This window comes from Colletotrichum karsti (genome assembly GCF_011947395.1).
Source record: "Colletotrichum karsti strain CkLH20 chromosome Unknown Scaffold27, whole genome shotgun sequence".
NCBI classification, from domain to species: domain Eukaryota; kingdom Fungi; phylum Ascomycota; class Sordariomycetes; order Glomerellales; family Glomerellaceae; genus Colletotrichum; species Colletotrichum karsti.
The window spans coordinates 222,221-233,781 of NW_024065927.1; the positions used below are offsets into that span (position 1 = coordinate 222,221).

The 11,561-nt window shown below is 52.0% G+C and overlaps 3 protein-coding genes across 3 annotated transcripts; 1 reads left to right on the plus strand and 2 right to left on the minus strand.

Moving 5' to 3' along the window:
- Positions 1-681: 681 nt before the first annotated feature.
- On the minus strand, positions 682-2,157 carry CkaCkLH20_08211 (amine oxidase; the record flags this gene model as incomplete). Its single annotated transcript, XM_038890926.1, has 2 exons — positions 682-1,902; positions 1,960-2,157. The coding sequence occupies 2 exons, from the start codon at positions 2,155-2,157 to the stop codon at positions 682-684; spliced, it is 1,419 nt and encodes a 472-aa protein (XP_038743689.1).
- Positions 2,158-8,381: 6,224 nt separating this feature from the next.
- On the plus strand, positions 8,382-9,488 carry CkaCkLH20_08212 (branched-chain amino acid aminotransferase; the record flags this gene model as incomplete). Its single annotated transcript, XM_038890927.1, has 2 exons — positions 8,382-9,227; positions 9,288-9,488. The coding sequence occupies 2 exons, from the start codon at positions 8,382-8,384 to the stop codon at positions 9,486-9,488; spliced, it is 1,047 nt and encodes a 348-aa protein (XP_038743690.1).
- A 131-nt stretch (positions 9,489-9,619) lies between these two features.
- CkaCkLH20_08213 (GMC oxidoreductase) lies at positions 9,620-11,561 on the minus strand (the record flags this gene model as incomplete). The annotated part of the gene is made up of 2 exons (XM_038890928.1): positions 9,620-11,081; positions 11,140-11,561. 2 exons carry the CDS (start codon positions 11,559-11,561, stop codon positions 9,620-9,622), a joined length of 1,884 nt encoding a protein of 627 aa, XP_038743691.1.

Consider the following 11,561-nt stretch of genomic DNA (forward strand, 5'->3'; position numbering starts at 1 on the left):
GAAAGCGTTCAAAGGGTTGTGTATCGGTTGGTTGTATCGGTTGGTTGGAAGCAAGGAACGGGGCAATTACTCACATGGGCTAGTATTGACGACAGTGCGGGCGTGTTGGACTGGAGTTGTTGGAAATCTCTCGCCTTCGGGTACGCGGGTCGTCTGCGCCGGCTGCAGCCGGGGATGGAGTCCTCGTTGGTCCGGATCCTGTGCTCATGTGTGGACCAAGGACCGGGGTTTTGGCCGGGGGCCCGGACGGGACGCACGTATGTTAGTGGAGAAAGACCCAACTTCAATGCAACCTGGTGTTGGTGCTCTCGTCTGTGTTGGTTCGAGACGCAATCCTGATGGAACTGTCAATCTATGATGCATATTCACTTTTCGCCCCCATGTCTCTTGAGGGGGAGGCGGGAAGGCGAATGTGAGCCCATCCGGTGGGAGAAAGGGCAGTGGACATGCAACAATGCTGAGGTTGTGATCGATGAAATCCATGCACCACAGCTTGCACATCGACGACTCTGATCAGAGTGAAAAAATGGGATGTCATAATCGGGCGGAAAGAATTGATGAATGCAACATTTATGTACTGATTACAATTATGTGCTATCGAAGAGTACAACTATCGTGATTCTATCCACCTCTATATGCAGTTTCTCTTATTTTTACTCGGCGATTACTCCACTCCCGGGCTCAGAACTCTGCCAACAGCTTGGGCAGGACGAACTGGTTGTTGAACTCCCACAGAATGGTGGAAAACTGCGCAGTCCAAGCACCACCAGTGAAGAAGGTACTCTTGCGGCCCTGGAGGGCGTAAAGGTTGGTGATAAAGCCAGCCTTAAGCTCCTCAGGAGAGACGTGAAGATGCATGGCGCCGTGGTTCGCCCAGTACTTGATGTTCGGGCGCTCGGTGCCGAGGCTGGCAATAGTGCCCTGCTCAGCGAGGAGCTGAATGGACTTCTTGACCATCTTCTGGGCCTCGCAGCTGTCGAGGTCGCCGGTAGCGGAGACGAGGACGCGGAAGTTGTTGGAACCGAGGTACGAGAGTCCATCGACGAAGGGAGTGCGAGGAAGAGAGAGCCAGTTTCCGGGAACGATGTTGGTGTACGCCGTCATGTCGGGGAGAGACGAGTGGGAAACGACACCGGCGTAGACGGAAGACCATTGCCACTTTCCGAAGACGGCGGTCTCTTCTTCATCGATGTCGATACCGTTGAGGTTGTCAAGGGTGGGCTCAAAAGAGATCAGAAGCTTCTTCGCGCGGATGAGGGTACGGGTGTTGTCGGCGCCCTTGACCAGGACCTCGACGCCCTCGTCAGTGCGGGCGGTCTTGATGGCAGTGGAGGAGTAGAGCACATCGTCACCGAGAAGCTCGGCGATAGCGTCGTAGATGTCTTGGTTTCTCAGAGACACGGGAACGAATGATCCGATCTGGCCCAACAAGGATCGAACGATGGGAGCACCGAAAGCCTGCATAACGTACAGGGTGGTTTGGTCACCAAGGTTGCCCATTCCCAGGCCAGTCACCTGGAAGACGCGAGGAACAGCAGCCTCGAGCTTGTACTTCGCCACGAAGTCCGAGAACTTGAGGGTCAGGTCCTCGGGAATGCCCTCGCTGGCGGTAGGGAACTTGACGTAGGAAGGGAGGATGTATTCTTCGTACTTCGCGCACAGCTCGAGATACGTTGCGAGACCGGCTTGGGTGGAGGCGTATGCAGGAGCCGTGTAGTTGACGCGCTTGCCGGTCGCAAAGTTGGCGTAGGTAGTCGTCAAAGTAAGACGAACGGGGTCCTGAATGGGAATATTGAAGCGCTCAAAAAACTCGCGAGCACCAGGGTAGTCGGTGTACGAGTAGACGCCGACATCGTAGGGCTTCTCGGTCTCGGGGTCGTCGTAGGTTGAGACGTGACCTCCCTGATTCAAATGAGCCTACATGCCAAAAGCTGATGTAATGTGATGAACTCGACTTACCAGGCGATTGTTCTTCTCTACGACAACGACTGTCTTGTTGTAGTCCTCACGAAGTCTGACGGCAGCGTGTGAACCAGAAGCACCTCCACCGAGGATGACAACGTCTCTCTCGATAATGCTGGTGGCAGCACTATCGGGAATGGCAGCAGCGGCCACGAGGGACAGCGTGCCGAAGAAGGCAGCAATGCGGGCAGACATCTTGACAAGGTGTGAATTAAGATTAAAGAATGAACGGCTGTCAATGCTGAGAGATCTGACGGCTTGCGGTCGCAGGTCCCTTCCTGTAGATTGTGAAGGCGGAAGAGAGCGATGAGGACGAACGAGGCAAAGCAACTCCAATTTTCACTCGGCGGAATTGGATATTTATGTGAGTATCAACGGAGTCGCCCGCTTTGCATACGACGCGCAGTCGCAGTCGCATCGCTGCGGTCCAACATCATCGAACGAGGATGTCATTTGCCCCTGCAGGACAGGCAATGCGTGCTATTGGAACCTCATGTTTGTCGGTAATTGAACCTCTGCTGTTGGGACGATTAGATGCATATTACAGAGCAGAATGACGGGGGTAAAAAGTGGCACATTCCTCTTCCAGTTTGCCATGGTTTTCGACCTGTCGGCACCCCGCCGTCTTCGATGCTTGGAGTTCAGCCATGGGTGGCCAGCTTTCCCTCCTAAAAGCGTGGTTGAAATGTCAACGGAGCAATCGATGAGGTTGGCTACCATCTCGCTAGATTGATCTGGTCTCAATAGAGTGAGGCATCCGTGCGACTGAGGAGCATGGAGGCAATGATGGATCTTCATCCCGGCTTGTCCATGTGGAGAGTGTGGAGTTTACGACGTTGGCTGCATGGCCGGCCGGGGTCCAGGGTCCAGGGTTGTGGGCGAGAGGTGTGTGTGTGTGTGCCTCCAACGGCAGTGATGGAGCAGAGAAGAGACACCGCTGTCAAGGGCCACAAGAAATCTGCCCATTCTAGATCATGTGGATTTCCTAAGACGCTACTGCAATGTTACTCCTGGAGTGGAAAATGTTCTGATGTTCTCCGGCTGGCTCGGCTTTCTCGGAGGCCCTCCGTCTTTATCAGTTGGCTATCGGACATGGCGTTCTACACATAAGGTCAACCGTAGGAATAGCATCTTTGAGCTGTGGACTCTGGACAGAAATGAAAAAGCGCCGTCGTTCAGATTTCACCGTGTATCTAGGATGATATTCCAAGGCAAAATGCTGTGTCTCTACCTGCCTGAGTTTGGATTCAAGCAGAAGTCAGATAAATAGTGATGCCCACATGGCCCTCCCTGGCTTTGTGCCTACTCGGAAACACTTCAAGTGACAAGACAAAATCCCTGCTTCTAGAACGCTGCCAAATCGATAGGTCAGCAAATTGCTGCCTGTGCCACGTGGTCGAGGCTCAACAGGGCCGCGTTGATATGAGCTAGGGCTGGCAGCTCTTCAGGAAAAGGGGTGGAAAGACTGAGACCCATGAGGGATTGTAAAGTGACCTTTTCTTGTCGCAATATATCTTCGAAGACCCAAAGTAATTACTGCCCGTGATAGATATCGCATAGCACGAGCGCAGCACCTGCAAAAACCAAAGAAAAGAAGAAGAAACGTATGACCAAACCAGTAGCTTCTATAGTAGATTCTACACTAAACATATCCATCACTGAGCCGCCTACTCCCTTCCGGGAATACTCCTGACATGGCTTCGATTTCCGGCGCTTGGCACATTGAAGGATCAGCAGCCCATGCTTTATTTGCTGGCTCAGCCACGTGGAAGAAATCATTTCAATGCGTTCCTACATGTAGCTTGACCAGGATGACCATGAGCGTCCAGGGTTTATCGATGATCCAAGCCTTCAAATGAAAAGCCCCAACGATGTCCCTGCAAGCTCGCCAAGTATGAGATTGGATCCGAAGTACTGAGTTGGGCGTCCGGAAAATTTGAAAGAAATCAACATTTGGAGGCTCAAGTACTAAGCGTACAAAAGAAATCTATCAAAGAATTGCTACATATCCAACTCGGTCTTCTCTCTCTGCGCTACTTCACAAATATACCTGGATTCCGCAATGTGCTTCAACGCTTCAGCTGCCTGTGCCGTCTTTCCATCATGCGCAAGCAGTTCTGCCAACTTAGCCCGGACCCGAAGTGCCCTCCCCGCGTGATAAGTCATCATCTCCTCATCCACAGACTGTACCTCAGCACACTCAAACGCTTCCATTGACTCTTCCAGACACCGAATCGCAGAAGCAATATCCCCTTCCTGAACATGATGCTCATGTACGAGGTATTTGGTCACTGCGTACTGCTCCAGAGTCCAGTGGTCGCTGGTAGTAAAGAGAAACATTGAGTGGTCATCCCCTGCGAGAAAGCGCGATAGAAGCCCGTCGGAAAGAGATATGAAGTCTCCTGATGTGGGCTTCAGACGGGAAATCGCTTGAATGCGACGGAACTCTAGCCCGAGAACCAGCCTCGAGGACGCTCCGAGACGATTGCGTAAGGATTGGACAAGAGCACCAAGTCTTTCAAGGGAATTTCCATAAGCTTCTGAGACAGAACTCTCCTGGAAGTTATGTGTGAGACTCAAAGCTTTCATTCTCGCATTTATGCTGTTGAAGTCGTTCTCTCCTCTAATATCGGTGTAAATGTCCGCAGTGATGTCATATAGCCGTCCAAGGTTATGGGCTAATGCATCTGGATTTTCTGCCACAATCCAAGAAATCATTCGAGCCATCTGAGTGATTGGTTGCGTCGGTTTCTTGACTTCGAGCATTTGGTGGACATACTTCGCATAAAGACTAAGCTCACAATATCTCCCAGACGCAAGGAGATTGTATGGAATCTCCAGTAATAGCGACTGAAATATTGTGATACTGTCCTTGACGAGAAGATCGTCGATAGCGCGAAAGCCTTGGCGTAAAACAATCCCGCTCTGTACCGACTCTCCAACGCCGAGAAGGCGAGCAGCCAGAACAAACAGAGATACCAAGTGGTCACCACACGAAGGTAACCACCAGATCTTGTAATGGTTGTTCCAGCTGGAATGAATGCGGGAGGTCCCGCGTATGACATCCTTCAGGCCGGTATACAAGCCATAAGCTCGGTAGTCATCTGCCCCGCCAAGCGTGATGTTGATTGAGACACCTGAGGTTCGACGATGCAACTGAGCCAGCCTGTCTTCGATTGTCGCATTTGCCATTATTGAAGAATGCTGTGATGAGCGGCCTGGTCGTCTTGAAGTGGTTGGCCCATCAGGCCTTTCCGCAGGCATGCCCATCAACTGGTTTTCCCGTGACCGTTTAGACTTGTATTTACTCCAATTCCACGATTGGAACTTTCGCTTATACTGTCTCTTCCTATGAACCTCAAACATTAGCAATGCTTCTAACAATAAGGCAAGGCGACAGACTTTGCACAAAAGCCATGATCTCGGCGCATAGCCTCCACAACATCATCAAGCGTCATCTTTCGTTGCAAGTAAAGGGTCTTGATATTTTCCTTTTGGCTTTCCCAGTCTTTCATCGTTACAGGCGTGAACGGTGGCTTCGGGTCAGGCCGTGACGTCGAATCGGTTTCAGGGCCGCTGCCTTCAATGTCGTAGAACGAAAGCTCCGCGTCGTACGACGTGTAGCCACTCTTCCGTGTATGGAGGTCCCCAGAGCTGAGCTTTTCTAAATCACTTATCTGATTGGAAAAGTCCTGGTGGCTGTGACCGTAGGAAGAGCCCGAGTTATTCTGCCCCCCGACCTTTCTCATACGGGGATATGAGATACCAGGATGACCTTGTGCGTAAGCGGACCTCTGAGCCCGAGCGGCCTGTTGTTCCGCTAATCGCATTTCCGCATCACAGACGTCAGAGGAAGAGCATGTCGGTGCATCGTCATCAGAACTTGAACGCGATGTCAAACTCCGATTGTCCAAAGACGCGTCGGAAGGTTTCTTTTGTCGGTTGTTTGATGTCATGATATCGATGAAGCCTGTGTCTGAGTTTGCAAGTAAAGGACTGTGGAAAGTCTCAAGTGATAGGGAGAGGAAGTGGCCATACTAATTCTCAAATGCGACATTTTCTATTCGAAAGAGGAGATCTTAAATATTTTACAGTCAGGTGCGTCCTTTCGAGTTGGATTGACAAGCAGACGACGCCTGGCCTTAATTGGGCCTCACAACACCAATGATTGTCACCATTGCCTGCATGGTCTTTTTAGCCACAAATAACTCTTATTGGTCGTCGGTTTCCCCACTGCCATAGTTAAAAGACCATGCATATCGTTCTTAAAGATCCAATCATTCATCCTGACCAGTGTTCTTCCTGCATACCACTCAGAATGACGGGTGCGTGGGCACATTGCCCGCTCTTGGCCGCAGTACTTGATGTGCTGGCAGTGTTTAGTGGCTCAGCCAAGCTCAAGACCTAATCACATATCCAGCTTTGTTGCGATCATGGCGCAAGAGATCCAGCCTTTCTCTAGTCAAGCTCGGAAGATGCCTATCAAAAGCTGAGAGAGGTGGGAATAAAACAACGAGGTATTGCTATTCTTTCTAGAGATGAACAAAAGCCTTATCTCAGAAAACGCTCGACATCGATGCGGCCCATTTGGGTTGTACAAACAGACCCTCCGCCTCCACGAAAACCGTCCCATTGTCTGCGTCTTCAATACTCGCCTTAACCCAAGCCTTTCTCCCTTGGACTTCAGTCGTCTCCGCCCTGACCATCACCACACTTTCGACCTTGATAGGACTCTTAAAATTCATATCCAACTTGACAGTCATCGCAATCTTGCCAGGTAGCCTCGGAAAGCATGCCCTGCACATGCACTCATCTAGCAGCGCAGCGGAAATACCGCCATGTACGATCCCGCCGTGCCCGGCTAGCTTGCGACCTAGCTGGTAAAACGCAATTACAGAGCCAACCTCAGCATCAGTGAAGACGTACGGTCTTGGGTGTATCATGTCGGTACCGCAAATTGTCGTACAAGTGAGATTGTACTGATGCTGGTCCTCTCGTGGTATCAACGCTGACCGAGAGGGGATGACTGAGTTACGTTTTGAAAAGTCCACTGTGGCTTTGTGTTGGTCGACAAATGACTTGAAGTGGCTCTCGTCTGTTGAAACCGCGTTTGGTGACCCGGGTTGAATCTGGGAAGCAGCTGTCTGAACTGACATGATGTTGATCAATTTATTTTGAAGAGGTAAGGGGCGTCTGGACATGTAGCCCAGTATCGGTGGTTTCCGAGGAATGACAAAGGGCTTAAAGATTCGAATTGACATATTTGCGAGATGTAAAAGTTGCGCAATTCGTCTGAACGTTGCTTCTTTATTCAACAACGTCAATTGAGAGTTCAGTCAAGGTTGCATTTCGGATGAGTTCGGCAAATATCAGCTACTAAAGTTTCCTCGGTTGATGGGAACAAGGTTGTGGCTGATTGCAAGCAGCTTGTCTGTGGCTTGCAAGGAATGAAGTTGGGGCTGAAGTACGAAGATGCTTGGAGCGGCTAGCTTCGGGCCTTTGTTTTCAAGGAAGAGCCTCCAAGAATTGTTTAAACTGACCCATCATCGGTGAAAAGACAGAATACCGAACTGTTTTAATGGGTTGAGAAAGATCCTGACTAGTCTACAGAGGCGGCATTATTCAACGCTTCCGTGTCGTGAGCTTCAGCCGGTAAATGTGCTCCATTGCATCACCACAACTGTAGCGGAATCTGTTCCGTTCATCTGCTTTCGTTCGGCATCATTTCCGTAAGCCGACGCTGCATGCCTACTCTCTCATGTATCATCGACGGCTGGACGACGCCCTTACGATTACACGCGAGGTACAGCGAATAAGCTCTCCCCGGACTATTTCCGCCAATCAAGACTGCCAATTCAGGCGGTTTCGGAGCGAATAATTGGGACTCTGCTGACGGGCGGCATCCCGCAATTGATAGACATGGGTGATTGTGGACTGTCTCAATGGCAGCTATCTGTATCGCTTCGAACCCCCGCGAGCAAAGGAGTCATCATAATACCAAAGTCCCCGTGACTCATGATTCCCGATGTAACGCGTACGGGTAACATTATTAAGCCATGAAACGAAGGATCTTGGTACTTAAAGCATGCTCTTGAATGTCAAGAACGGCCTATTCATTGCAGTGTATGTTCACACAACTTGTCACTGGCTCACCAATCTTCGAAGCCTCTTCCATATCGTCATTGTACAGGACTCTTTATATTCAACCTGCACGTACACCTGTCTTCCTGCAAGTTGCAATGTCTCCGTCTTTAGAGACGGACGTCGTCATAAGGGCCGAAAGCGGCCCGAAAGGCAGTAAAGAGCAAGCAGCAGAGCTTGATGCATCATTGCTCAGTTACACTTACAACACCGCACCTCAACCGGTTCCCAGCGAAGCGACAGCCAATGCTGCCGACGAAAGCGTCTGTACCGATCATATGATCACCGCACAATGGAAGGAGTCCACCGGATGGGCAGCTCCAGAGCTGAAGCCCTACGGCCCTCTCAGCATCATGCCGACAGCGTCTTGTCTGCACTACGCGACTGAGTGCTTCGAGGGACTGAAGGTGTACCGCGGTTACGATGGAAAATTGCGAGTGTTTCGATTGGATCGCAACGCGGCCCGTTTCCAGATGTCGGCTCAGCGGATGTCACTCCCGGGATTTAATCTCGAAGAATTCCAGAAGCTCGTTTTGGCCCTCCTCGCTGTGGATGGCCCTAAATGGCTTCCAAAAGATCGCGCCGGCAGCTTTTTGTACGTTCGACCGACTATGATCGGCACCTACCCGCAGCTGGGCGTCCAAGCTCCGAAGCAAGCCATGATGTTCATCGTGGTTTCTTTCATGCCTCGCCTGGACAACCCGGAAGGCGGTCTGCGACTGTTTACATCTTTGGAAAAGGATGTAAGAGCGTGGGTAGGTGGATTCGGTCACACCAAGGTCGGCGCCAACTACGGACCGACAGTCCTTGCTACGAAGCACGCGTCTTCTCTGGGCTACAAGCAGATTCTCTGGCTGTACGGAGAGAACGGAGAAGTCACCGAGGCTGGCGGTAGCAACTTCTTTGTTGTCTGGAAGCGGAAGGACGGAAAGAAGGAGCTGGTTACCGGTCCCCTGGGAGATCAGCTCATCTTGGATGGAGTTGTGAGAAGAAGCTGTCTCGAGCTTGCGAAAGAAAGACTCGGAGACGATCTGGAAATCACCGAACGCAAGTACACCATTTCTGAGGTGATGGAAGCCTACACTGAAGGCCGGTTGTTGGAAGCTTTTGTCTCTGGAACAGCGGTAAGTCTCTGGGATATTTCCTTTGGAAGAAACATGAATTCTGCTAATGGCTGTGTTCAGTGGTTCATCACTGCGGTGTCTCACATTCATCATCGAGGTGAAGATATCCCCCTCTCAATGGGAACAGACGGTTCGGGTGGTGAAGTTACACTCAAGATCAAGGGATGGTTGAGAGATATGCTGTATGGCAATGTTGAACACGGATGGACTGAGGTCATTCATGAAACTGGGCCTAAACAACAGACAACCAAATCAAGCTAAGCGGATGATTGAGGCGGAATGAACATATCAAAATTACATTATCATGTCTAAATACAATCTCTACTTTCCCAAAGATTCTTTGTACACATCATTTGCTCAATGTCTGTCTGCTGCAGCTACTTAGCAGCCGTTTAGTTTCCGGCGAGGATCTGGGCAGAGATCTTCTCAGCCAGAACGTAGACTGTGCTCTGCGGGTGACCAGGAGGGAGGAGGGCAAAACTGCTAGCATCCACAACTCTCAAGCCAGTGACTCCAATGACCTTGGCGTCCTTATCAACAACCGCGTTCGGGTCGTCAGACTTGCCCATTCTGCAAGTGCAAGACGCGTGCCAGATGGTCATCACGTCGTTGCGAATCTGGTTGACGATCTGGTCGTCAGTCTCGACGGCAGGGCCGGGGTAGTACTCCTTGTTGTCAGCCAGGACAGGACGCATGGCGTTGCTGTTGAACGCCTGGCGGAGGCGCTTGTAAGCGGCAAGAGCAACGGAAACATCGGTAGGGTCAGTCAACCAGTTGGGGTTGATCAGAGGCAAGTCCTTAGTGTCAGCCGAAGCGAGGGTGACAGTTCCGCGAGAAAGGGGAGCAACAAGACCGCCGAGAATGGTGGCGTACTGGTAGCCGTCCTTGGGCTGCGTGAGAAGGAGGTTGGCGAAGTTGCCAACGTAGCCAGGGGCGGTGAGGTACTCGATCTCGGGCCAATCGGCAGGGAACTCAGAGTCAAGGACGTCGGCGGCCTCCTGGCTGATGAGGTCACGGGGAGCCTTTTCCCAACCGAGGAAGTCGCATACGGGGTTGGTGAGAGGGCCCTGCTTGAAGATGGAGTACTGGAAGGCGAACTGGGCGGCGGTGTAGATGAGATCGTTGGCCAGACGGGTCAGAGTCTGGACCTTGACGCGCCATGTCGGACCGAAAAAGACGTGGTCCTCCATGCCCTGACCAACACCAGGGCGCTCCGCGATGATGGGAATGTTGAACTTCTGGAGCTGATCGCGTGGACCAATTCCGGAAACCATGAGAAGCTGCGGGCTCTGGAAGGCACCGGCGGAAAGAATGACCTCCTTACGTGCCTTCAGCGTGTATGTGGTGATGCCGAGGTTGGAAGTGACAACAACACCGGTAGCCTGCTTGTTGCCGTCGAAGAGAATCTTCTTCGCCATGGTAAGCTGGAAGACCTTTAGGTTCTTGCGGCCAATCGCATGGGTGAGGAACGACGTCTGGCTGGATTCGCGCTTCTCAGTCTCGGGGGCGATGGTATCAGAGCAATACTGAGCTCCCATGAGCTCACCACTGTTGAAGTCCTGGGCCTGGGGAATACCGATCTCGTTGAGCGAGGGCTCGAGGTAGCTGCTGAAGGGTTGAGCATAGTTGGCGTAGGAGACCCTGAGGGGGCCGCCGGCAGGAGAGAAAGCGTCGAGATTGTACTCGGCGCTGGCGTTGGCCGCGCGAGAGGGGCCAGGAGGAGTGAACTTCACACTCTTCTTGAAGTAAGGAAGGAGGGCGTCCCATGTGTAGCTGTCGTCACCAATGGCGTCCGCCCACTTCTGGTAGGACTGCTTGGTACCGCGCTGGTAAATCATGTAGTTACGAGCCGAGCTGCATCTCTGTTAGAGTCTTCCGAACACCAGCCACCTTTCTTGCGGTCAGTACTGACCTTCCACCAAGGCACTTTCCACGAGCATAGTGGAGGCGTCGATTATTCGCTCCGGCCTGTGGCTGGGTGACAAAGTTCCAATCGACCAGGGGATTGGTATCAAGTGGGCTGGAGCCGGAAAAGAGCGTATCACCAGCAGGAGTGTTGCCGATGATGGGGTTCGTGATTTGATAGAACGTGCCGGCTTCGATAACGGCGACTGAGACTCCGGGGTTTGCACTCAGTCTGTTTGCCATCACCAGGCCTGCGGTTCCGCCACCAACAATCACGTAGTCGAAGGTCGCATCCTTGCCGAAGTCACCGGCATTGCCTCCGAGCTGGCGCTTGTGCTCGGCGTGTTGACGGGCCTCGTCATCGGCGGGGGCGGCGTTTGCCAGGCTCAAGGCCGAGATGAAAGCCGCGAGGGCCTGAGAAACACGCAT